The sequence below is a fragment of the Chlorocebus sabaeus genome, chromosome 11 (assembly GCF_047675955.1).
Source record: "Chlorocebus sabaeus isolate Y175 chromosome 11, mChlSab1.0.hap1, whole genome shotgun sequence".
Taxonomy (NCBI): domain Eukaryota; kingdom Metazoa; phylum Chordata; class Mammalia; order Primates; family Cercopithecidae; genus Chlorocebus; species Chlorocebus sabaeus.
In genome coordinates this window covers 106375452-106402674 of record NC_132914.1, presented here as the reverse complement: position 1 = coordinate 106402674, position 27223 = coordinate 106375452, and the positions used below count along the sequence as shown (strand labels likewise).

The window sequence follows — 27223 nt, the reverse complement described above, 5'->3', positions numbered from 1 at the left end:
GTGTGTTTTAGTTAGAAATCTGTTTCATATATGTTGCACAAAAGAGTACAGGGGCTGTCAGAGCACAGAGGAGGGCTCCCAACCCATGGGAGAGGTGGTCAAAGAAGGCTGCCTGGGGGAAGTGCCATTTGAGTTGGGTGTTGAGGGATGAGTAGGAGTCAGCCAGACAAAGGCCAAGGGGGAAGAGGTTCCCCAGGAGAAACAGCCAGTGCTCACCTGGAGGTGAACTGACAGTTTAGACAGGCTGGTTCGTGGTAGTAACAGGATGCTCTCGCATAGCTGAAGTTGGGCCCCAAGACTCATGCCATGCCTTATAGGATTGAGTGATACTTCTGTCCCAAGGGCACTTAGTACAGGGAAGTGGCATTTTGGGCGGATCTCTCCAGACGTCAAGCAGCGTGGCTCGGTGCATCAGCTGCAAAGCCAGTGCCCAGAAGAGGGCGGGTTGGTCCACACTGGTTGAGTTAGCAGAAGCCATAGGGAGGCTTTGCTGTGCATGGTGGTCATTCAGAACCTTTCTGTGGCCTGTGTGGATGGTCCTTGTTCCCTTCTCATGTTCCTGTCACAGGGACTCTGAAGGTGGACCCTGGATATTTCTGGATTTAACAGTCACTGTTTTGACTAGTTGTGACCCTAAACATCTCCTTATGGTTAGCCACTTGCAATTTCTACCTGTTGGGAACCCCAGGATACCAGTCCCCAAGGGCAGGAGTGGGTTGCCTTGCTCGTGGTGGTGCCCTGTCACAGTGCTCGGCCTGTGGCACATGCTCATAAAATAGTGGACAAAAGCATTTTTCTGGGGTGTGTGCATTGTGAGAACTGGGGTTCCCTCTTTGGCCACACAACTGGCTGCTTCATTTCAACACAGCTCTGTTGATCTGGATGTGCTCTCAGCTGCAGAAAAGCTCAGGAAGTGATTTACAAAACAAACAACTGGTTTTGAAATGCAAAAATAACTCTGGAGAAATGTATTAATGTCTGCAATTTACTCTGGAATGTGACAAAATAATAGCATGCATTCACAGATAAAGGAGAGATGGACAGATGGAGAGAGCGGTGTTAAAGAAGGTACAAGCACAGTCAGATGTCAATGGTGGCATCGAGATGGTGGGTTAGAGTGAGTGCTATGAAATATTTTGACTTTTTGGCATTTGGAAATTTTCATAATAAAATGTTAGGGGAAAAGAATGACCCTGAGAAAAAAAGGCCAACTGACTTTTGGAGCAGATGAAGGCAAAATAATAAGATAATGAATAAAATAAGAGATTGAGGAGGCCAAAGAAAGGAGTAGAAATGGGGATAACCCAGCCCACATTTACATTTGTGATGTGGAGGAGCCCACTGTGCATGCAGAAATGTGAGGTTCCTCTGAGTGGTTTAGGGGCTACAGAATCTGCCAATCAAGGGCCACAAAATCTGCCAATCAGGAAAGAGGGCAGCCCACCCTCGTGTGGGCTCTTGGCATGAAGAGCATGAGGTTTTTGATGAGGATCTGAATGATGGCGTTGGCTGCATTAGCCAGGAAGCCAGGGAGGCAGGAGGAGTGGAGCTTGGTCTACAGGATGCTCTCATGTTTTGGGATCTAACCCTTGCAAAGGTTCAGGACTTACGGAAAGGCATTAAGCCCAGGGGGACTGGGTCTGGGCCAGCCTGGGTTCCTGGCCTGGCCCCTCCTTTTACCAGCTATGTGCACTTGGAGAAGTTGGCTCATCTCTGAGCCTGGATTTTCTCGTCTATAAAAATGAGGATAGAGGCTGGGTATAGTGGCTCACATCTGTAATTCTAGCACTCTAGGATGCTGAGGTGGGAGGATCACTTGAGGCCAAGAGTTTGAGACCAGCCTGGACAACATAGCTAGACCCCATCTCTACAAAAACTGAAAGAGTTAGCTGGGCATGGTGGTGCATTCCTGTAGTCCCAGATACTCGGGAGGCTGAGGTGGGAGGATCATTTGTGCCCAGGAGGTTGAGGCTGCAGTGAGCTGAAGTCACATCAATGGACTCCAGCCTGGGCAACAGAGCGAGACCCTGTCTCATAAAGAAAAAAATGAGGATTGAGTGTATGTAGCAACCACCTCCAAGGGTCACATGAGGATTGTGTGGAAGGAGGCCAGAAACTGGCACGTGACCAGTGGCCATCGTGGGGAGTGTTCAGTTAGCACCCAACCTGCCCAGCAAGACCTCTGTCCATACTCAGTGGTCTGATCCTTTCTCCCTTGCCCTTGTGACTAGCTACACTAAGTCCTCCAAGGGAGAAAAGCCTTGTCAGGAAAAGCACTTTCAGCTGATGTCCACAGAGTAAACTCCAGCATCCTTAGCGGCAGATGGCAGCTTGTGTCCGGGTTTCAAATCCAGATGAAAACGAACAATTGACCCGTAGTCTTCAGGATCCAAAATCAAATCAGAGCTTATTTCTCCGCATCCCAGAGGGTTGCATTTCAGCTTGTTCTCAGCTCCTCACCTCCCTGCCTGGAGGGTCTGCTGATGCAGACCACCATTAGGTGCTGCTGTGGGTGGAAATAAACTGCTGTCTTCTGGGCTAACTGGGCCATCTCTGGGGCTAAGGATAGAGCTCCAACTCAAACTAGTGCAAGCATTAAAACAAACAAACAAACAAAAACCATGGATAGGTTCCTGGGACTGGACTACTGACTTCAGGCATAGCTTGATCCAGGCATCCAAGTACCACCAACAGGACTGGGTCTCCCCCTCTATCTCTGGGCTTGGCTTTCCCCTGCATTGGTAGGTCCTCTCCACATCAGCATTGTCAGCCATCCCTAAAGAATTCTGATCAGCCCTACTGAGGACACACGCCCATACCTGCGTCAGTCACTGTCAGGTGGAATGGAGAACCCTCAGGGGAAATGCCTGGAAAAGGTGTCAGGCAGAATCAAAGTAACAGTTGTTGTTCTGTATTTTGGAGAAAAACGGAATAGTCTCTGTGTGCTGAGAAGCTGCGGTGGGGGCTTCTTCTGCAGTTTTGGTCCATGTACAACCAACTCCTAAGCGTGGCTTAAACCTGCCCACCAAGGACCTAGGTCATAAAAGGAAAGGGCTGGGTTCTGGAGCCAAGCCGACTTGATTCCATCCCTGCGGAACCATGGACAAATGCCTTCACCTCTCTGTGCCTCAGCTTCCTCATCTGCACAGCAGGGGTGGATCAAGGTGGTGGAAAGAAATGGAACTCACATGTGAAGTGCCTGGGCCAACCCCCCGCCCCCTTCTTCCAGAGAAGCTCCCTTTTTGCCTGTGGTATTGACTAGGCTTACATGTATTTTTCTAAAACATTCTTTCCCCAGTGCTTTCAAAAAGGGATGACTTTGTCCAAGTCAGTCCAGCCTTCAGCTCCCTTCACTGTATCCCTGTCTGCCCCTGTGATGGGAACTCACTCAAAGTCTCAGCTGTGGTGTCAGGAATGGAGGGTACAAAGGTGAACACCTACCTTTGGAGGAGGCAACCTGCCTTCTCCAGTCCAGACAATAAAGTCAAGGCCAAAGTGTTTCCTTCAAAAAATAGTTTATTCTGCACATTTCCTGGTAGGCTCCTTGCCCACCGTTCCAGGGTAGCAGCTACTCATAACTTGCCTTTCTCTCCAAAACCAAGAGGGCCTTCCCAACAGAAAAACCTTCAGTTCCCAAAGCAGCATCAATTCTTCCCCTCACCCCAGCAAACCTCGGGGTAGAATAAGGAATAATTCACCTTCTCCCATCCCTCACTGCCCCACCACACCTTCATTTGCCAGGGCCGTCACTGGCTAATGGTCAGATTTTGTCTTTTTCAACTTGGATACCCTCAAGCATCCCAGCTTTTGGAGGCTTCCCTGGGTGACTTCATGGGCTTCCACATTGACCAGGCATCCTATTCAGCATCCTCGGACAAACCGCCCATCACAGCAGTGGGTTGTGGCCAACTCCCTCCACCCCCCCACTCCACCCCAATGGGAGAAACCAGAGGATTGCAGGGCCCCGGGCTGTGCCGCCTGCAGAGCCAGGAGCTGCTGGATGCATTGCAACATCCTCCCTGAGCAAATCGGTATGGCCACCACAGTCCAGTCCTTAGTCACCAACAGCTCTGCCCCTCGGTCAGATCCCACCATCTGTGCTCATCAAGCCAGCAGGGAAGGGAGCAACAGTGACTCAAGTGGCCCTCCAAGGGAGCAGTGGTGACCGTCACAGATGTGACACTTGTGAGCAAGCTGGGCCATGGGTGTGGCAAGGGATTCCTCTCCGCCTCTGTGCTCCCCACTTGGGCAAGAGAAGGGTGTCTGCACAGGCTGGGGGCCAATCCTGCAGGGGAAAGGGGCAGTCCTCATTTTCCTTGGAGGGAAGAGGCAGGCAGAGGACCTCGAGCTATGCGAGAGGATCCTCCAGAAGCCCTGAAACCTCTGGCCGGGCACTTCCATTCATTTTGCTTTCCCTCTCTCAAAAAGAGAATCCCTGGCAACCAGTGCTAAACATAGCTTACCAGTGGAGCCCTCCTAGTGATTCATTAGGGCCGTTTGGGGAACAAAATGCCATTTCATTCTTGCAATAAAAAATCATCTGGCCAAAGATGGTGGCTCACGCCTGTAATCCCAGCACTTTGGGGGGCCAAGGTGGGTGGATTACCTGAAGTCAAGAGTTCAAGACCAGCCTGACCAACATGGTGAAACTGTGTCTCTACTAAAAATACAAGAATTAGCTGGACATGGTGACGGGCACCTGTAATCCCAGCTATCTAGGAGGCTGAGACAGGAGAACAGCTTGAACCTGGGAGATGGAGGTTGCAGTGAGATCATGCTACCCCATTCCAGCCTAGGTGACAGAGTGAGACTCTGTCTCAAAAAAAAAAAAAAAAAAAAAAATTCATCCATACATTTTCCTGGGTGACTAGACAGTATCCAAAGAAACATCATTACAAAAATAGGTTTTTCTCTAGTCCTGTCTATATATATATATTTTTTCCTTGGCCCATTTATTTGGCTGAAATGTATGAGATGCTTACATCTAGTGCTGGTCTCAGAGTAAAAAAATAAAAGATTTCATGATATGATATCCAAGAAGCCTGAAGAACGCCTGGATCCCACAGGCCAGGCACTGTTTTGCAAAAGGAAACAGGGATGTTTTAGCTTGATTAGATTTAGTGATGCAATAAAAATGCTGTCTTCAGAGACAAAACAAAAGAAACTTCCCAGCTATGGAGAGGAGGTTGTTTCTGTTTGGGAGAGGCACTCCTGGGCCTTTTTATTGAGACAGGTGTCAGCTCGGAACCAGCAGCCCTGCAGAAGTGCCCAGGATTTTCTTTTTTTAAAAGCAAGTCTTCAAGGTCTGCTGAGGGTGTACCGATGGAGGGTGTGGGTGGTTCCTCTTGCTGTGGTCCCGGGAATGGCTGGGCAGGCCGGGGTCAGGTGGAGGCCGGGCTGTCCATGGTAGACAGCAGGTGAACGACCTGTGCCCGCTCAGCTGGGCTGATGTGCTGGCTCAGGTATATCACACAGTCCACGGCCACCTCGGGGTTTTCTTGAACCAGGCTGTGAGGGAGGTGAGAGGTGGGCTGGGGTCACTCCAGCCACTTTTTCAGTGGCCCCTAGGATGGCAGACTCCTTGTGTGGGGCCACACCCCAGAACCCAGAGCTCCCAAGTCCCTTCCTGCTGTGGTCCCCAAGGGGACGATGGTCCTGTGCAGCAGGAGGGCTGTGACCTAAAGATCAGAATGTCTTGAGGCACCACTGTCCCTATTGGTCACTGCTGTGTCACATGACCTGAGACAAGACACTGCCCTGAGTCTCAGCTTCATCCCCAAAATGGGGTCCCCTGTGCTGGACTCCCTCCTTCACAGGGGGACTGCATGGCAACTGGGGGAGGGGACGCTGTGGAAACGCCAATACTGGCATGGAAGCCAGCAGCCTGAAGGCTAGTGGTTCCAAATGTGGCTTCTGTGACTAACCCTGCTCAAGCTGTGACTTTGGATAAGTCCATATTCCAGCACGGGTCATGAGTTGGAAGGGTCTCACACTGTTTTCATAGCACCCCTGGGCTCTCTGCCCCACCCTGGCCACCGGGCTGGGAGACTGGGCATTGGGGAGTATGGTCTCTTTGCTGGGGGCCGGGCGGGGGCCCAACCCCGGACTGTGGCTTTCAGCACACGACCCTGGCCCTGAGGCCCTGGGACTGCACAGTGTGGCGGGTTCAAGTGGCTGCCTAGGAGTGGGCAGCTGGGGGTCAATGCTGGCTCGGGTTCTTGCCAGGAGCCTGGGAAGCAGGTGCGGTGGCCACTCACCCTCGGATGGTCTTGAGGACAGAGTCGTGCTTCAGGTACGTGATGTTCTCACGGATGGTGGAGCGCGGGCCGTCCTCCACCTGCCAGTGCTGTTCTAGCCACTGCACAACCACTTGGTTGTTGTCCCACAGGTAGGCCTGGGGAGGGGGCAGAGGATGCCTCAGAGAGGTACCCAGCTGTGGGCTGGCTGCCTCAGCCCCCAGCACCCTCTGTGCCCACCGGCCTCGTTCTCACCCCAGGCCCACCTTGACAGCCCCCTCCGTCTCCACGAACCAGCGGCGCAGCATGGACTGGATGTGCACGTGACTCAGCTCCCCGCTGGCCCGCAGGATCTCCTGCTTGACCTCATCCTCCAGGAGGAGGCGGCGCAGACGCCAATACAGGAAGGTGCGCGCGGTCTTCCACTCCAGGATGTCCTGCGGAGGAGCCAGGCTTGAATCCCCAGAAAGGGAAGGAGGAGATGGGCCGCTGGCTCTGACCACACCCATGACAGTGGCTGCCTGGGACTGGGCCCAGCCTCTGGGATCATTCCCAAAACATCCCAGGCAAGCAAGCTGAGGCTCAGGGAGGGGAAGGCACCTGCTCAGAGCCAGGACATCACCAGGACTCCAGACTGGCCATAGGTGAAAAAATGTCCCCCATAAATACCCAGTACCCACCTCTACCTCAACTGACACAAACACAGGCTTGTGTGAGGCATGAGCCAGTTGGGAGGGAGAACAGTGCAGCAAGAGAACCAGTGAGTAACGGGCATGGGTAGGAGGTGACTGTGGGATGTCCTTGCAATGGTGAGGGGCGGGGTGAATGCTGGACAGGAACAATGATTTCTACCCCGGTCCAGGTCCAAACTGACCAAGCCATCAGACTTTGTTGCTTATTAGAATCTCTTGGGGATTTTAAGAAACATGACTGCCAGGGTCCTGTCCAGGTGTTTGGATTTCATTGGTCTGCAGTGCCATCTGGGGATCGGGATTATTTTAAAGCTCCCAGGTGACTCCCACCTGCAGCATTTGACCCATCCCAAGCCCCCCCGAGCCCAAATGTCCTCCACGTTTTGGAAAACAGGGTAGGCTCTTTGCACCCCACACGGCAGCCGTGGCTCTCACAGATATGACGCCCTTCTCCAGCATGCGGCCGGGCGTGTCGTGGAAGTCGGCGAACTGCACCGCCACCTGGTGGTAGATGGGGAGCAGCAGGTCCTCGCGAGCCTTCAGCCGGCCCTCCAGGTCCTTGCGGTCCTTGTCTGAGAGATCAGGTTCCCCTGCAGGTGAGCAGAAAGGCCAGTCAAGTCACGGAAGGTGGCCATATGTGGTGGGGTGGAGATTTTTTTTTTTTTTTTTTTTTTTTTGAAGAAGGCACAAATCAGGATTTGCAGGACAGGCCTTGCCTCATGAGAGGTCTGAGCTTTAACTCTGATATTACCCCTGCTGCTACACAGGCTGCTCTCAACCCCCTAGGTCCCCCAGAGTCCACTGGCCTCACCCCCACCCCAGGCCCATCTTGATGGCCCCCTTTGTCTCAGATCAAATAGCTAGTACAGTCTCAGAAATGCACTCACAATTGCAAGACAGCATTCAACATGCAACTCTACATTTTCCCCTTCCATCAGACCTACCCTACTGTGCTTGCAGAATACTATATCAATTACTATTTTTAGTACATATTGTAAAATATTATAAGGGAATATTATAAGCAACTCTATGCCAAATTGACAACTTAAGATGAAATACACAAATTTCTTGAAACACACGAACCACCAAAGCTCACCTAGGAGGAAATAGATAACACAAATAGTCCTATATATAATAAGTTGAATTTATAGGTAAAAACCTCTATCAAAAACAAAGAAATAATGCCAATTCTGCACAAACTCAGAAAATGGCAGCGAACACTTCAACTCATTCTATGAGAGCAGCATTACCCTGATACCAACCAAAGAAATTACATGCACACACTGTAATAAATCTTGTGAATAGCACAAGACACTGACACTTAAAATGGATATTTAAAGAGAATTACATCTTGTGGCCAGACGCGGTGGCTCATGCCTGAAATCCCAGCACTTTGGGAGGCTGAGGAAGGCAAATCACTTGAGGCCAGGAGTTCGAGACCAGCCTGGCCAACATGGTGAAACCCCATCTCTACTAAAAACACAAAAATCAGTCAAGTGTGGTGGCACACACCTGTAATTCCAGCTACTGAGAGCCTGAGGCATGAGAATTGCTTGAACCCGGGAGGCAAAGGTTGCAGTGAGCTGAGATTGCACCACTGCACCTGGGCGACAGAGCAAGACTCTGTCTCAAAAATAAACAAATAAATACATAAAGAGAATTATGTCTAAAGACGACAAGAGAAACAAAGCTGTCATTCAAACAAAGTTAGTAAAATATCCTAGGTCTGATTGGGAATTCTAAAGGAACATTTTGCCACCAAAATTCTGATATTCCCCATCAGCCCCAAATACTTCAATTGCTATCTTTTGTGTATTCTGAGAAATAAATTCACGATGGCATTATATATCTATCTATATATATAGATATTTAATGTTAAAAAGGTTGATTTAGAAATGTGAATGTCCTCCAGTCATGGTGGCTTATGCCTATAATCCCAGCATTTTGGGGTGCTGAGGCGGGTGGATCGCTTGAGCCCAGAAGTTTGAGAGCAGCCTGGGCAACATGGCGAAACCCCCTATCTACAAAAATACGAAAATTAGCTGGGCATGGTGGTGCGTACCTGTAGTCCCAGCTACTCAGGCTGAGATGGGAGGATGGCTTAAGCCCAGAAGACAGAGGTTGCAGTGAGTTGAGATTGCACCCTGCACTCCAGCCTAGGCAATAGAGCCAGACCTCGTCTCAAAAAAACAAAACAAAACAAACAAAGATAAATGTGAATATCTTTAAAAACCTCACAGTTATTATAGCTGTATTTTGATATTTCTTCATTTTATTTTTAACATCCTAGAAACCCCCAGCAATGGAACCAGCTGGGCTTCTCTTGACCTCTGAGAGGTGAAGCCTTTGGGACCCCCTTACCTAGCTGTTCCATGAGCTTCTTGTAAGCTGGATCGATCCTTCTCATGGACTTTATCAGATCTTTCTTTCGGAACTTAATCTCCACTGTCCCCTCTGGCTCCAGAACACCCCCCCTTAAAAGAGAAGAGGCAGAGGGATGGGGGTGTATGAGGCATTGCCCAGCAAGCAACGGCTAATGGATGTTGGGGGAGCTGGAGGGAAGAGAGCCAGAAGATCTGGGGGTCAGTTCTCAGCTCTTTTACCCCTACACATGCTGTGTGCCCTTGGGCGAGTCACTTTCCCTCTCTGGGCCTCCGCATCTTTACCCACAGATGGAAAGACTGAGCCAACTGTTTAAAATAATGCTTTCTGAACTCTGGAAGGCCCCTTTCGGGTCTAAGAGTGTATGACTTTTTCCATGGCAGCATAACCCTCCTGCTCTCCAGCCACAGTCCTCTCTAACTTTGCTAATTTCTGTTCTCCTAGAGGTGGGGCACTGTTTCTGATCACTTTAAATTTCACAAAAGCACCTTGAGAGCCCTGCATGGTCTTGTGTGAGCTGTCCTTCCATTTCCAACATACATTTTCTTTTCTTTTCTTTTCTTTTTTTTTTTTTTTTGTTGTTGTTTTGCTTTGTTTTAGACAGGGTCTCACTCTGTCACCCAGGCTGGAGTGCAGTGGCACTATCTCGGTTCACTGTAATCTCTGCCTCCCGGGTTCAAGTGATTCTCCTGCCTCAGCCCCCCAAGTAGCTGGAATTACAGGTGCATACCACCATGCCCAGCTAATTCTCGTATTTTTAGTAGAGACGGGGTTTCATTGTGTTGGCCAGGCTGGCCTTGAACTCCTGGCCTCAAGTGATCTACCCGCCTCAGTCTCCCAAAGTGCTGGGATTACAGGCGTGAGCCACCACACCTGACCTCATTTCCAACATTTTTATTTACCCCTCATTCTCCCCCTGCCGCTTTTTGCTTTTGACAGCTTAGAAGCCCTGAAGAATACTATCAGTAGCTCTGAGCTTCCTGGTGGCCAGCATGAAAAGTTAGCAATGACTCCATTCAAGTGCTGCTCAGTATCCTGAGTCTTCCTGGAGGACTGACCTCAGCAGTCCCTGACAAGGGTCTGAGTACCCTGAATGCAGGACAAGCTTGGCCCATTTGCCACCATATCGTAACGTCTAGCAGAATTAACAAATGAATGAGGGAGTGAACACAGGAATGCTGTGCCTATATTTGGAGGAGAATGACTATTGAGACCTTTGCATCCTGTGTAGCATGTAGTTTTCACTTCAAAGTCATCAGTCACTGTGCTGTGAACATTACTGTCATGATCCTTTCTGTAAGAATCTCTAATAAATTCCTCCTAAGGAAAGTGCCAAGGAGGTTAACTCTCTTGCAAAGAACCAGTATCCTCTCACGCAAGTATTCATTCAGTCATTTGTTTAGCCAGTATTTTCTGACCACCTACCAGGAGTTGGGCACTGTGCTAGACCCTGGGATTTAAAACTGAATAAAACATTTCCTATAGGAACTCATAGCTTTAGGAGAAGCTCAGTCTAATGAGAGATACATGGCTCATCATATTTCCCTTTTCATCCTGGCTGCCAGGAAGCTCAAGTGCTTTCAGTCTTTCCTTTTTATTTTTTGATCACAAACTTCCTTGGGAAGGAGAAGTATAAACCATGAAAGAAGAGACAACATTCCTCCACCACCCACAGGTTCCAGCCACTGCACCCCTCCATGATCCCCCAAGGTCATGGGTTCTCAAGGCTGGGAAAACAAGAAAAGGCTAAGCCAAGCTAAAGGCAACACACCCACCTGCTCTCTTTGTCCGCATACATTTCTATGCACAGCGGGTTGATGGTGGCATCTATGACCACCCAGGAGCCTCCCCGGAGCTCCGCATAGGGTGGGATATAGATCAGGATGGGCTGTTTGTATTGTCTGAGGCCATCCACGATGTAGGCTCCAAACTTCAGCACCTGATCATACATGTCTGAAAAGCAAAGCAGCCTCCCAGTTTGGCAATTTCAGGGCCCTCACTCATCCTCACACGAAACCCACTGCCCTAGTTGTCCTGGGAGTCCTGAGAGAGCAAGCTCAGCTAGGAGGCTTGGAGAGCACTGGGCTGGGAGTCAGGAGCACTGATCACTCTCTAAGTGGCCATGTGACCTTGAATAGGTCATTCACCCAGTATGGGCCTCAGTGGCCTTATCTGTGAAGGCACAGGGAGAAACCAATCTCTAGAATTCTTTCCAACTGGAATTGAGATGCCCTCACCCGTGACTGTCCCCACCCTGCTCCATTTCCAGCAAAGAAAACCCTTGCTAACAGTCACACTGATCCTTCCCCAATGTGCACAGGCAACATGGCCCTTATTTCCCACCAAGACACATTTCTCCAGGTCCCCAGGCACCCTGCATGAAAACAAGAATGCAATAATAACAGCACTGACAATCACACTGCATGCCAGCAATTAGCTCATCAGACTTTTACCTCAGCCCTCTGAGGTTGGTCCTGTTCTTAACCCCCTTTTACAAAGGAGGGAAACTGAGGCTCAGTGATGTCTCCCAGCTAACAAGGACTCACAGCAGGTCTGCCTGCCTCCTATCCAGCTCTGTCCTCAACACCCCAGTGGTCTAACAGCCACTCTCTCCCCAAACATGCTTGGTGGCTTAAAAAGTCCTCACACAATTGTAAGGTCACATGAGGCTCAGAGCCGCTTTCTGCAGAGGGAAGGGCGGACAAACATCCTCCTTACCTTGCCAAATGGGGAGGTGCCTGCCCAGGTCACTGGGCAGCTCCTGGGGCTGCCCCAGTCATGAGGCTGGACCTCATGGTGTGACCTCTAGAAAGTCATACTTTGCCTCCAACCCTCAGTTCCTCTTTTTTTTTTTTTTTTTTTTTTTTTGAGATGGGGGTCTCACTATGTTGCCCAGGCTGGAGTGCAGCCTCAACCTCCTGGGCTCAAGCAATCCTCCCATCTCAGCCTCCCAAATAGCTGGGACAATAGGCATGTGCCACCACGCCCAGCTAATTTTTTAAACTTTTATTTTATTTTTTGTAGAGACAGGGTCTTGCTATACTGCCCAGGCTGGTCTCAAACTCCTGGCCTCAAATGATCCTTCTGCTTTGGCCTCCTAAAGCACCGGGATTACAGGTGCCTGCCACTGTGCCCAGCAGTTCCTCATCTTTAAAGCAGGGTGGTGGGGCACCTGAACAGTCTTTTGTCCTCAGGGTTGTTGGGAGACACAGCTAAGATGATGATGGGCACAGACTAGGACATGAGCGTCACCACCCAGAGGGTGCTGTCCTGGGTGCTGACCCCAAGGCTTTGGGGTAACCACAGGCAGGGAGGGGCTTACCTTTCATGCCACCAGAGAACCCCCTCCAGTTGGCAAAGATCATCAGGGGCAACTTCTCCCGGTTGAAGTCCTTGATGGCCTGGGCGGTTTTGTAGGCTGAGTCTGGGAACCACACCTGCCCTGCCTGCTGAATTATCTGGAACACAGAGCTGTGGGGATTAGATGCCTCCGCGCAACAGCAGCCCAGGACACAGGGACGGCTGCCGCAGCCTCGCCCTAGATGGCAGGCGATCTGATCTGTGCTGGCCCCAGCACCAGAGCCAGGGCTCAGAAGGATAGAAGCCCCATCTCCTCGGCTCAGGACCAGGCTTGACCCTCCCATTGCAGCCCAGCAAGGTTCCTGTGGCCCTCATTTCCAGGCTCTGAGGGGTGCCGAGCTCGTCAAGGTCACACTGAGCTGGGGGAAAGCTGGCCCTGGGACCTGGCCCTCTGACTCCTGAGCTCTTCTCAGTCTGTGCCCTGGCCTAGCGCAGAAACAGCAACAGGGGCAGGGCAGGAGGCGGGAAGGGTTTCTAGGGACCTTTATCATCTGCTGAGGAAGAAGCAAGAAGGTGCAGCCCTTTATGCAACCCATAGAGAAAGTGTCAGAGAAACAGCCACTGAGCCCCCCAGGGCCGGGGACTGCACTGGGTCCCCTGCTTCTCCACCTGAGCTGGCAGGGCAGGGATGGGACCCCCATGCCCAGGACCCACTCTCAAGACAGTACTGCTGGCTGAACCAGCAGCCACAGCTCCTGGCCCCCTCACCTTGGCCTCAGAATCCAGGTTGGCAGGGTCTGCAGGGACCACCACCTCCACAGTCCGTGTCTCCACAGCAATCACTCCCACGGGAATCCCCCCAAGCCTGGAAAATGAGCACTGGTGAGCCAGACCCTGGGCAGCACCCCAGACGCATTTGGGGACCTCTGGGTGTGGGGGTGAGGGCGTGTGGAGGAGAATGTTCTTTTTAATCTGGCGGATTATTTTATTGGAAGGCAAAGAAAAAGCCCCAAAATGGTGAGAGCCTCGAAAGGTAGCAGACCTATTGGTGGCCTTTTTGGGGCAAGAACCATCAGAGGAGGGCTGGGATGGTGGGGGGCCTGGAGCAGCATGAGCCACTAGAACTTTCCGTGACGAGGGCCATGTTCTCCATCTGCACTGTCCAATACAGGAGCTGTGGGCTGCACGTGGAACGTGGCAAGTGTGAGGAATGGAACAGGTCATCCTCTGTCACTTTGACTTAGTTCAATTTAAACTGAAGGAGCCGGGCATGGTGGCTCACACCTGTAATCCTAGCACTTTGGGAGTCTGAGGCAGGAGGATTGCTTGAGTCCAGGAGTTTGAGACCAGCCTGGACAACATAGTGAGACCCTGTATCTGCAAAAAATAAAAAAATTGGCTAGGTGTGGCGGTGCACACCTGTGGTCCCAGCTACTTGGGAGGCTGAAGTGGGAGGATTGCTTGAGCCCAGGAGGTCAAGGCTGCAGTGAGCAGTGATCATGCCTCTGCACTCCAGCCTGGGTGACAGAGCAAGACCCAGTCTCGAAATAACACTAATTATAATGAAACTAAAGAATCACATGTGGCCAGCTACTACACTGGACAGTATAGGTCTAGACATCAAGTTGCACTTGGGAAGGGCTGAGCGATGTTGAACTGGACAGAGACTCAGCTCAGGGGATGCCATTACATCAGTTACTTGCTACTAAACTGTGCATCACTACATGGTTCTCATTTACCCCACAAGGCAGGGGTTGGGGAGAGCAGTCTTCAAAGTGTTTTCACATGGAAGGTGGAATGGATTTTTTTTTTTGCTTTGCTTTTAAAAATATAATTTATTTTATTTTATTTTATTTTATTTATTTTGAAGATGGAGTCTCGCTCTGTCACCCAGGCTGGAGTGCAATGGCGCAATCTCAGCTCACTGCAACCTCCGCCTCCCAGGTTCAAACAATTCTCCTGCTTCAGCCTCCCGAGTAGCTGGAATTACAGGAGCATACCACCATACCCGGCTAATTTTTGTATTTTTAGTAGAGACAGGATTTCACCATGTTGTCCAGGCTGGTCTAAACTCCTGACCTCAAGTGATCCACCTGCCTCGGCCTCCCAAAGTGCTCGGATTACAGGGGTGAGCCACTGCACCTGGCCAGAATTCATTTTGTTAATAAGTAACATATATTCATGCTAGAAAGACAGGAAAACAAACATTCAAAAAAAAAAAAAACTTGAGTCACCCCACATCACCATACTGTTAGCATTTTCATCTATTTCCTTCTAGTCTTTTTTTTCTAAACAGTTAGAAGTTCAACATATTTCGGAGACTTTTGGATACTGATGTCTTTTTCACTTGGCATCACAGAATGAGCAATTTCTTCCCTTAACATTAAATATTATGAGGAGCTCAAGCAATCCTCCCGCCTTGGCTTCCTGAGTAGCTGGCACTAGAGGCGTGTGCCACCACAATCACCTGATTTTAAAATATTTTTCGTAGAGATGGGGTCTTGCTGTGTTGCTCAGGCTGGTGTCAAACCCTTGAGCTCAAGTGATTCTCCTGCATTGGTCTCCTGAAGTGCTGGGATTACAGGCATGTGAGCCACTGTGCCCAGCTGTACTTTATTTATTTATTTATTTATTCATTCATTCATTCATTCATTCATTCATTCATTCATTCATTCATTGAGACAGAGTCTCCCTCTGTCACCTAGGCTGGAGTGCAGTGGTGTGATCTAGGTGTGCTGCAACTTCCGCCTCCTGGGTTCAAGTGATTCTCCTGCTTCAGCCTCCTGAGTAGCTGAGATTAAAGGCACCTGCCACCATGCCCAGCTAATTTTTGTATTTTAAGTAGAGATGGGGTTTCGCTATGTTGGCCAGGCTGGTCTTGAACTCCTGACCTCAGGTGATCTGCCTGCCTCGGCCTCAAAGTGTTGGGATTACAGGCGTGAGCCACAACGCCCAGCCCTGGATGTACTTTAGTATTTATTGCCCAAGACGTAAATGACAGCAGCCATTCCCACTTATGGAGTATGTAGGACATTTTAAGTGTTTCACCTATGTTATTGCATCTAATCATCACAATAATCCTTTGGGGTAGAATTATTATCCCTATTTTACAGATGTGGAGGACCAGAGAGTGTGAGTGATGGAGATGGGGCTTGGCCTCAGGTCCAGCACAGAGCCTGGACGTACAGCTGCGACATCGTACCAGGAACCTGAGTGATAAATGATGAGGATGCAGCTCTGGGCTCATTATAAGGAGGAACTTTCAGGCAGGTGGAGCTGTCCAAAGAGATGGAGGCTACAAGGCTGAAGGGTGAGCTGCCCAGCTCGGAAAGCATGCAAGCATTTCAGCCTCCCACCAACACTGGCATACAACAGGGCTCCTGTCCATGGCTCCCCTACAGTGGAATTCAGAGTGCCAGTGTCTGCGAAGTTTTCTGAGGAGAGCACGCAAGGCCACCTTCTGATGCCCAGTGGAGTTGTCAGCCCTTGTGGCCTGGGGACTGATTACAGGCAGGGGTCCCAGGCCTCAGGAGGAGGTTGGCTGAGATACCTTCTAAGGGCACACACAGACACTCCAGAAACCATCCCCCAGATTGGTTTTTTCTTTTAGAAAATCCTGAGGCCCAGAAGAAAACTGCCCCTGGAGGTCCGTGGTCTCACACCTGGGGGTCCCAATGCCTGGTGAGCCAGACATGGGCAGCCTGCTCCCATCTTCATGATTACCTTGCTCGTCCTGTCACCACGGTCTGCGCCCAGGGTGCCATGATTTCCTTGAAACTGCCATGGTCAAAGAATCCGCTCTGCCATGTTCCCTTCAGAGCTGTGGGCAGAAGGGCAGAAGCCCAGGCTGGAGGGCCAGGTGGCTGGGGGCCCCCAGGACACGCCTGGCTGTGTAAAATCTCCCTAAGGACAGCCTGGCTTTAACCTCATAGCCCAGATACCCCTTTCTACCTGCAACCACACAGGTCCCAACCCCTTTCCCCCTTCCCAAAACACCTCAAAAGACAAACAAGCTGCAATAAATATACCAAGTCAAGAATTCAGTCCACACAGAGTATCTGACTACCATCCACGGCCAGCCACTTCCAAACGCGCTGAGATTCTAATCACAGTCTCTGCCCTCTCTTCCTAAGATGCAGAGAGTGGACAGACACCTCCGGAAGGTGGGATTTCAGGAAGGGATCACCTGCCCCGAAAAACTCATCCCTCACCTGCTAGCTGCTGGCTGCAGCTTAATAACCACTTAATTGGGAAAAAAGTTTCAATTTCCCAGAGAGAGACAGAGAGAGAATATGATGATGTCAACAACAGCCATCGGTGGGAATGAAACGACTTAAATCCATGCGACAGTGTAAATGGCTGTGGCTCTGACCAGGAGGCACAACCAGAGTGGGAGGCGTCTCAGGCGTGGGAGGCCGGGCACCCAGGCATGCAACAGCCCAACTTCAGCATCTGCTGAGGACTGGCCTGACAGTGAGAAGCTGAACATTTTTTAATTGAGATAAGCAGCCCCTCTGTGTTTACAGGCCAGAAAGCCCAAGAGAAATGAAAAGAGAGAGAAGGAAGCCACAGGGCTCCTTGCACTGGCCGGAGTCTGGCATGCTCCCGAGGGTCACCTCTCCTGCGTCGCACTGCCAAGGAGCAGCCAAGTCTAAAGGTAGCAGCATGTGAAATTCTAGATTTGGGATATAGTGACAGGAGCAGCTCAGCTTTCCTGTTGTGTTCTGGTTGCTCAGAATGAAATAATATACCTCCAAGAGAGAAACTCAGCCCTTTCAGAAAAAAGGAGAGAATGTGTATATGCAAAAATATGTGTGCATGTGCATGTGTGTTCATGTGTCCATGTATGTGTGTGTGTGTCTGTGTGTGTAGGTATAGAAGAGGCCAAATTGGCCAGGCATGGTGGCTCATGTCTATAATTCCAGCACTTTGGGAGGCTGAGGTAGGCAGATCACTTGAGGTCAGGAGTTCAAGACCAGCCTGGCCAACATGGTGAAATTCCGTCTCTACTAAAAATACAAAAATTAGCTGGGTGTGGTGGCAGGCACCTGTAATCCCAGCTACTCAGTAGACTGAGGCAGGAGAATCACTTGAACCCAGGAGGCAGAGATTGCAGTGAGCCAAGATCATGCCACTGCACTCCAGCCTGGGCGGCAGAGCAACACTGTCTCAAAAAAAAAAAAAAAGAAGAGACCAAATTACCTATCCTGTGTAAACTCACAGAGTTCCTTTGTAAGAGAGAACGAAAGAGAGAAAGATGGAGTCTTCTCTTTGAAACTCTGATGTTTCAGCATTGAATTTTCTACTGATGAGACAGTGGAGCAGTTAGAGACCACGGAGCATGGAGCATCAGGGGAGGGAGACCACGACCACCATTGCAACCCCACCTCCATTAGCTCCAGAAATTGGAGGCTGTTTCCACCCCTTTTGGGTCAATGGCTGAGGAAAAGCCTGGAATAAAATCTCCATTTCTCTACTCTCCCTGCATTTGATTTCAGGTGTACCTCTCTGGGATATGAGAACAAATACCAAGCCTTCTACCTAAGTGCTCCTTTGTCTCAAGCCCTAGAAAGAAACCCAAGACGAGGTCCTAGGCAAAATGCTTTAGAACTTACTTGGGTGAGGCCTTCCTGCAAGCATCCACCGGGGGTCGTAGGGAGCTCTGGATGGGAGGAATTCAATTTCTCTGTCAATGGGGTCAGTGGGTGTGATGATAGGGACAGGGCTGTGATTATCCTAAAAAAGAAAGCCAAGTCTCTGACTCAGTCTGTGGTGCTTGTCAATAATGCCTCTGATCAGCACTTTGCTCCTCTGACTGTGATTATGCCTGGTTATGCACCAATATCCCCCTCCCTAGGGCTCCTGAAGCCACTGCTCTGATTGGAAAATGCCAGATAAGGACTGGCCGTCCCATGGATTCTTCTGAAATCTAGTTTATGAACTCCTGAGTGTGCTTCCCGGTTCACATGGCATCACTGATGCTGGGAAGTTAAAGAAACACAGGAAAGGGTTGCTACTGTTATATATGGTCAGAGAGGAGGAAAAACATCTTAAAAGAAAGAAAAAGAGAAAAAGAGATTGGTTGCAGAGAGTGGTAACAGATGGCATGCAGATGGGGAAAAGGGGCACATGGGAATACAAACTGACATTTGTGACTTGGGGTTCTTGGCAGAAGATCTGGAATGACCTGAACTCTGGAAACCCAACCTCTCAGAAATGATTATAATAAAGAAAGACAACCTCACTCATTTGTAAGGAATGTTACAGTTAACCAAGAACTGTGCCCACCATTGTGCCCTTCTTACTTTGGTGAGGACCTATCAAATGCTGTGCTCTAAATATCACTTCACTTAATCGTCATGATAACACCATGAGTTAGGTGCTATTATCATTCCCGTTTCACAGATGAGGAAACAGGCTTGGAAAAACTTAGGGACTCTCTCAGTGTCTTATAGCTACTGAGGAGGAATCCAGGAATCAAATCCAGCCTGATTGTAAAGCTTGAAGACTCAGTATTGTCCAGTGCTGCCTCTTGTCAAGAGGCAATACAACATCTTTCTAAAGGATCAACAGATAGCATCCTTACAATGGCATTAGTGCTACCAAAAGAGCAAAGGACAGCTAGTACAGGGCTAGGCATCAGAGAGAGAAGAAAGAAGGAGTAAGAAAAATCAACCCCAGCCACATGTGCAGTGCTTCCTGCTCCCCAGCCTCCCACACCACCCAGGAGGTGACAGGGACACAATTAGCCCGTGAGCTTGATGATAGAGTCTTCCAGGCTCTAAGCTGCAGGGGGAGTACTGCACCTTTGGCATATAGGACAGCCACTCCAGAATGGTATAAACCCCCTCAAAGTCATCTGGCACGGTGATGTGGGAAACGCCATTGTAATGCATGATCTGAACGCCACCCAGCTGGTTGTTGGATGTGTAGACCTCTCTTCCCAGGACCTGCTTTGACACAACATGGTTAGCAACATCCTGCATGGCGCAGAGCTCTACCACCTGTTTGGAAATAATCTCAGCACTTCTCAATCCTGGCTACACATTAGAATCACCCAGTGGATTTCAAAAATCCTGAAGCTCAGGCTACATTCCGACCAATTAGATCAGAATCTATGAGGCTGGGACCCAGGCATTAGTTTTTGCATTTTGTTTGTTTTTTAGTTTCTAGGTAATTCCAACATGGAGCCCAATTTGAGAACCGGTGATGCTGCTGACTGCTACCTTGGCCATCTCAAAAGCAAAACCCTAGTTAGAGTTTCTGATTCAGCACGTCTGCAGCAGGGCTTGAGGATTTGCATTTCTAAAAAGTTCCCAGCTGATGCTGATGCTGATGCTGATGCTGATGCTGATGCTGATGCTGATGCTGTTGGTTCAAGAACCAGACTTGAAGACTTCGGCTGGGATTTGAGCAGACATTAAGGATAGAGACTTTTCAACATGGAAAATGTTTTAATACAGTGAGAATAGTAGAATACAAAACTGTGTATCCACTATATATTAGTCACATAAAGACAGAAGATGAGAGCAAGCTATACCAGAATGATAGAAGCTGCAAAATTACTTTCCTGGGGGGTCCTTTTCTAATTTTCTGCAATGCGTTATGGCACTTTAATAATTTCTTTTAAAATATCAGTAATACAGGGAGTTAGATCCACCAGAATAGCCTAAAACTATTTTTTTTTTCTCATAAGGAGCCCAGATAACTGCAAATAGGAAAAAAAGAGTTCTTGCATCAGTAGGAATGAAACTGGTTTCATATTGAGAAAAATACCTGACCAGAGACCAACGAGAATGTTAAAATGACTCCTGCCCCCAAGGATCCACTCCGCACAGGCCCCTTTTTCGTCACCTTGTTGAGAGCACTTGCTCCCGTGAGGATGATGTGAGAGTTCTCCACCTGGATCACTCGCTGGCCCAGCCTCACCAAGTAGGCCCCGATCCCAAGGGCTCGGCAGGTCACCTGTGGAGAGAGGAGCCCTTCTGAATTCTGGAGAGTGGTAAGGGACCCACCCCCCACAGCAGCGAAGAGTCCAGGAACCTGCTGGGCCCAAATGGAAGTTATGTTTTGACCAACGGCAACCCGATTTGAAGCCAAACCTCAGGAGAGGCAAAAGCCTATTCTTCGGGCCACTTTATTGAGCTTGGATTCCTATATGGAAGTAACACAGTTAACAAAGACTGCCGTAAAGACAAGCAGCAGACACTGAACATTTCAGATCTTAAGAGGCTTGTGTGTAGCTCTTCTGAGCTTGGGCATTCGAGGGCCATTGCAGCCTCTTAACAACCAAAAGGACACCTAGGAGTGCATGTAAAAACTAGTGAAATTCAAATAAGGTCTGTACTGAGTTAACAATATTGTGCCAATATCGATTTCCTGGTTTTGATAATGTACTAGGGTTATGTGAGTGCCATGGGGGAAGGGGGGTGAAGGGTACTTGGAAATTCTCTGTACTATCTTGTAACTTGTGGTGGGTCCTAAATGACTTCAAAGTAAAAAGACTGTACATATAAGCTAGAAAACAAGCCCAAGGAAGATGCCTATGACCAGCATTTACCACCTTGGAAACTGAAGATTCAACATTGTATATAAAAATAAGGCCTTCCAAGGCAGTTTATCATTAAAGAGCGCGATTACTCCTGCTGCTGCTGCTGTTAGAGTAGGTAGGTAGGCAGACATGAGCAGGGCAGGAGAGGAAGGCAACCATCAGGTGATAGTTAGGCAGTTGTTAAAGTGTCTCTCTAAAATAACAATTGGTCACAGCTGGCTCCAGGGACAGGCTGGCTCCTGATAGATGGAAAACACTTGAAGCCAGTGATCAGCAGCTTCCCAATCAGATCTCGGTTGCTGGGCAGGTGGGCTCAAGCATGCACACTAAGAGGCAAGCTGGCAGAGTTTATCTGCTACATGACCTGCTTCTAGGAACACTTGACTGGTAAGGGAAGAAGGCCTCCAGTGAGCACGCACACAACTTCAGTAAACACACTGCATGCGGCCCTCCTAAGTGCTGGCAGGCCACTTGCATGCAGACAGCCCACCCCAAGGGAAGAAACACAAACCCTAGAATCAAGCCAATGCATAACAACCCAAAAGGGTCAGATGAGGCACTTGAATCTCTCAAGTTGTCTTGCTGGGCTCTCTTCCAAGTGTACTTCATTTCGTTCTTGCTCTAAAACTTTTTTTTTTTTTTTTTGAGACGGAGTCTTGCTCTGTCACCCAGGCTGGGGTGCAGTGGCCGGATCTCAGCTCACTGCAAGCTCCGCCTCCCGGGTTTACGCCATTCTCCTGCCTCAGCCTCCCGAGTAGCTGGGACTACCGGCGCCCGCCACCTCGCCCGGCTAGTTTTTTGTATTTTTTAGTAGAGATGGGGTTTCACCGTGTTAGCCAGGATGGTCTCGATCTCCTGACCTCGTGATCCACCCAACTCGGCCTCCCAAAGTGCTGGGATTACAGGCTTGAGCCACCGTGCCCGGCCTGCTCTAAAACTTTTAATAAACTTTCACTCCTGCTGAGAAACTTGCCTTGGTCTCTTACTCTGCCTTAGACCCATACAGATTCACCACCACAAACACCACCACCACCACCACCGCCACCACTACTGCTACTATTGCTAGTACTAGAATTACTACTAGTACTACTGCTACTACTACTACAGTACTACTGTAGTACTACTACAGTACTACAGTACTACTATAGTACTACAGTAGTACTACTACTAGAAACAGAAAACATCTTTGGAAAGACTATGGGGATGGGATGGGGACTACTCCTTATATGCCAGTTAAAGTCATATAAAAGTTCTTCTAAACATTCAATACCTTTAAAATAAGATGAGATCAGACCCTGATTCAAACAAATCACTAAAAAAGGGTATTTTGAGACAACTGTTAAACCACACTGGGTTCCAGTGATATTGCTGATTCTGTTGGGTGTAATATTTGTATTTCAGTTATGTTTTTAAAAAGCATGGGAAGAGGATGGGAGTCCTTATCTGTTAAAGATCTACCCTTACACTTTGGGAGGCTGAGACGGGCAGATCACGAGGTCGGGAGATCAAGACCATCCTGGCTAACATGGTGAAACCCCGTCTCTACTAAAAAATACAAAAAACTAGTCCCAGCTATTCAGGAGGCTGAGGCAGGAGAATGGCAGGAACCCGGGAGGCGGAGCTTGCAGTGAGCTGAGATCCGGCCACTGCACTCCAGCCTGGGCAACTGAGCAAGACTCCATCTCAAAAAAAAAAAAAAAAAAAAAAAAAAAAAGATCTACACTTAAGTATTTGTGGATGAAAAGACATGATGGGGGTTGGCTTTAAAATACTCTAAAACAGGGTGCAGGGGATGGGGGTGAGATTGAGGAAATAGCAGTGGGGCGGCATGTGGTAACTGTAGGAGGTATGTGATGGGCACATGGAGTTTATTATTGATTCTCTCTAATTTTGTGACTATTTTAAAGTTTCTATAATGGAAAGTTGAAAAGTAAGAGAAAATAGAAGAAGACTCACCAAGCTAATGGTGACGATCTCTTCGTAAGCCAGAGAGGACTCCCCAGCAATCATGCCTGAGCCCCTCAGATTCTCCACGCCCAAGCCATCATCCTTCCCGATGATATCCGTGATCATGTATCTTCAGAAGCAAACACAGGTTAAAGGCTGGGCTCTAGCCCAGAAAAATCCAAGGTGGATGCATTTTCCAAGGAGGGACTGACTGGGCAGCAAGGTGAGAGATTGGAAGCAGACAAAGCATCCAGAGGCAAAATGAAATTGGCATCTAGGACCCTCACAATGGGTGCTGAGATTTCTAAAAGGGCAAGTACGGAATCAACAATCATCACCCTGCTCTGTAATCCCAGCACTTTGGGAGATCGAGGTGGGCAGATCGCTTGAGGTCAGGAGTTCGAGACCAGCCTGACCAATATGGTGAAACCCCATCTCTACTAAAAATACAAAAGTTAGCTGGACGTGGTGGCACATGCCTGTAATCCCAGCTACTTGGGAGGCTGTGGGAGAAGAATAACTTGAACCTGGGAAGTGGAGGTTGCAGTGAGCCAAAATTGCACCACTGCACTCCAGCCTGGGTGACAGAGCAAGATTCTGTCTCAAATAAATAAACAAATAAATAAATCATTCATCACCCTGCTCCCATCTGTGAAAGGAAAATAAAAACTAGGACCACGATTCACAATGCCAAAAGGAACAATTTAAGCTGAAGCTGAGTCGTGCAAGCTGCCTTTCCTTTGGTTTCTTTTGTAAGCAGATAGATACAGATAAAAGGTGAAATATCTCCACAGGTTGTTCCTTTATGTCCGCCTTATCTTATAGAAAGTGCTGACTTACTGAGCGCAAGAAGAATACATAACTGACTTCCCCTGCCTGTGCCTTTTCTCTTGCAACATGTGATTACCAGAACTTCCCTCTTTCCCCTCCAGCCTGCTTTTCTCCTTTAAATACTGAAGGCCCCCAAATCATCTTTGAAGAAAGGCACAGGCCACAGATGGTTTCTATGATTCCGTGTTCTTTGCTTCTGGATGTGTCCTTAACCTTGGCAAAATAAACTAAATTGATTGAGACCTGTCTCAGATACTTTTTGGTTTACACAAAAAAAGATGTCTGCTTGTGCAAAGGCTGTCTCAGTGAAATGTCACCCTCAGCCCATATTCCTCCAATGGTCTCAGAGAGATGGGGGTACCCAGAGGAAGCCTGTTCACAATCAATCAATCTAAGATTTCAGGGCCATATAATAAGCATAAGAAACACTGTCCAGCCAGCCTCTGTTAGAGATTCACAATGCACTTTAGCATGTGTGATGGTTAATATTGTCAACTTTAGGATGCAAAGTATTGTTTCTGGGTGTGTCTGTGAGGGTGTTGCTAGAGGAGATTAACATTTGAGTCAGTGGACTGGCAGAGGAAGACCTACCCTCAATGTGGGTGGGCACCATCCAATCATCCAGCTGCCAGCGCGGCTAGAAAAAGCAGGCAAAAGACGCTGGCTTGCTGAGTTTTCTGGCTTTCATCTTTCTCACACTCTGGATGCTTCCTTCCCTCAAACATCAGACTCCAGGTTCTTCAGCCTTTGGACTCTTGGACTTATGCCAGTGGTTTGCCAGGGGCCTTCGGGCCTTTGGCCACTGAAGGCTGCACTGTTGGCTTCCCCACTTTTGAGGCTTTTAGACTCAGACCGAGACACTACTGGCTTCCTTGCTCCTCAGCTTGCAGACGGCCTATCATGGGACTTCACCTTATGATCGTGTGAGTCAATTCTCCTTAATAAAGTCCCTTTCATATATACATATATCCTACTAGTTCCGTCCCTCTGGAGAACGCTAATACAGCATGCTACAGGTACTGAGAAGGCCTGCAATAAAGATGTTCATGAGATCTCATTTAACCCAGTGTTTCCCAAACTCATCTGACTATGGAATTTCCCCCCAACTTATCACTAACATGGCAAAAAAACCCAGTCTGGGAAATCCTGAATCAGTTAATGCCACTAAGAAAAACATAACTTGTGCTGGAAAAGATAGTAGCCTTTGAATGCTCTCAAAGAACAGACCTCTCTCTGCCCCACCCATACCTTCCCAGTTTGCCAAGTCACCGCTATATCAGTTTGGTCATAAAAACTGAGCCTGCAGCTCCTAGTAGATTCACGAGAATCCAATCTCATTCTCCCTGCATGAAGTGCTATTTTTGTGAAAGGAGTCACTCATCTTAGAATGACAAGGATGGATTCACCTTGGAGAGTATAACAAATGTTTAAGGCATCAGTGCCCCCAACAGGCATTGGTTCCCATCATACAAACACCACCACCCCGCTGGAAAATACCACCACAAGCCCCGAGGAAAGAAGACAGTTGAAATTAACCACAAGCAAAATTAAGGAGCTACCTGATAAGTTATTTACCTGGATTCTCCTCCTTCCTCGATGTGTTTACAGTGGACAGAGTTCAGGGAGCTGATTCTGGTGTAGTCTTGGGGAGTCAGGTACAGGTATTTAAATCCCTTAAAAAATATTTTAGTGAGGCTATGAACCCAGTTCCCTGCACTGAAAGCCACTGTTTTTTTTTTTTAATGTGAACATTGTAGGGATGGATGTTAATAACATGTTAGTAACATGTCAATGACACATTAATACATCTCATGTAAATACCATATTAATAACATCCATAAACTGAAGTTCTGCTTTGAGCTAAGCTCTCCTCTAAGGACCATCTCATTTTTATTTCTTATTGCCAGCACCCCAACATGAAATTTTAATTTTCAAGATACACTGTTTATCCACTGTTTACATACTCTGTATATGTATATATGTTAACAAATACTTTATTGCCACCCCAAAAATTATTTTTCTGTCTTCTTGGGGGTAGTGGGCAATACCACCCCCAGAGAAAGCATGCTCTGAATGGAAAGGATGACTGTTCCCTGTCGTTTCACATCTCAGAATGCATGTGTTTCCCCCATTCATCTTGCCTTTTATGGCACCTGGTATCTATACAACTCCCCGAAGATTTTGTTTTTAATTGAGGTGGGGGTTCTCACTCAGTTGCCCAGTCTGGAGTGCAGTGGTATGATGATCACGGCTCGGTGCAGCCTTGAACTCCTGGGCTCCAAGTGATCCTCCCACCTCAACTTCCCAAGTAGCTGGGGCTGACTACGGGCATGCACTATCACGCTCACTTAGTTTTTTAATTAGTAGAGACGAAGTCTGGCTATGCTGCCCAGGTCAGCTAGGTTGGTCATGAATTCCTGGCTTCAAGCTATCCTCCCACCCAAGCCTCCTGGGTTGCTGGGATGACAGGTGTGAGCCACAATTCTAAGAACACTATGCGGCCAGGGAGTTGGCACAATCACCTCTGCATCCTCAGTGCACCCTGCGTTCAGGAGCACACAGTATATGTCAGCTCAGGGTTTACAGACTTCTTTCATTATTTCCATAAGGAGCCTTTTTATATCTTTTTTTTCTAATCACCATTCCCATCCCCCCCACAGTGAAATGTTAATATCACTGATATACTGTACGCCTGTTTATACACCACATGTATACCTGTGCTTTATACATAAGTGAGATTTTTTTTCACCTCTTGCAGGTGCTAGCACTCCTACTGAAAATACAGCAGTAGCTAAGCAGAATCACCCTGCCCCACCAGCTTCACAACGTACTTTGTGGGGGTCTTCTGGGTCCACCCAAGCCACGTGGAACATGTGTTTGATCTCCTCTGCCATGCCAATACGGGCGCCACTGTTGGCTGCCACGTAGATTTTGGGAATGCCCTCTGCCCGGGCCATCTCAGATGCCCGCAGGTACAGAAGGTCCTCCCCAGGGCCAAAGGATCCGATGCGAAAGGTGATATCGTTGCCGATGACGATCATGTCCCGTCCTTCTGGGTACTCCTGGGTCTTAAACCTCATTTTGAAGGCCACCATGCCCACCTGGCAAGGGGATGAATGCACAAGGAAAATGAGTTTGTTTCTCTGGAGGAAAACTTTCTTTTTATTTTAGTTATTATTATTATTTTTGATATAGGGTCTTGCTCTGTTGCCCAGGCCAGAGTACAGTGGTGCAATCATAGCTCATTACAGCCTCAACCTTCTGGGCTTAAGCAATCACCCCTG

General features: G+C 48.6%; 1 protein-coding gene across 5 annotated transcripts in view; it reads right to left on the bottom strand.

Moving 5' to 3' along the window:
• Positions 1 to 3498: 3498 nt before the first annotated feature.
• Positions 3499 to 27223, bottom strand: part of ACACB (acetyl-CoA carboxylase beta) — a 162621-nt gene continuing 138896 nt past the window's right edge. For 4 of the 5 annotated variants that reach the window (XM_073021076.1, XM_037996568.2, XM_073021075.1 and 1 more), the window contains 15 exons: positions 26771 to 27040; positions 25515 to 25612; positions 23118 to 23238; positions 20465 to 20575; positions 19417 to 19560; positions 18226 to 18346; positions 16334 to 16430; positions 13379 to 13475; positions 12633 to 12768; positions 11086 to 11263; positions 9290 to 9402; positions 7364 to 7518; positions 6503 to 6673; positions 6258 to 6394; positions 3499 to 5508 (listed from right to left, as the gene is read on the bottom strand). In XM_073021076.1, coding sequence (XP_072877177.1) covers positions 5382 to 5508; positions 6258 to 6394; positions 6503 to 6673; positions 7364 to 7518; positions 9290 to 9402; positions 11086 to 11263; positions 12633 to 12768; positions 13379 to 13475; positions 16334 to 16430; positions 18226 to 18346; positions 19417 to 19560; positions 20465 to 20575; positions 23118 to 23238; positions 25515 to 25612; positions 26771 to 27040 — 2076 coding nt within the window. In that variant the 3' untranslated portion in view covers positions 3499 to 5381. Of the gene's footprint in view, positions 5509 to 6257; positions 6395 to 6502; positions 6674 to 7363; positions 7519 to 9289; positions 9403 to 11085; positions 11264 to 12632; positions 12769 to 13378; positions 13476 to 16333; positions 16431 to 18225; positions 18347 to 19416; positions 19561 to 20464; positions 20576 to 23117; positions 23239 to 25514; positions 25613 to 26770; positions 27041 to 27223 lie in introns of those variants that run through there. The other variant, XM_037996570.2, reaches the window with a different exon arrangement.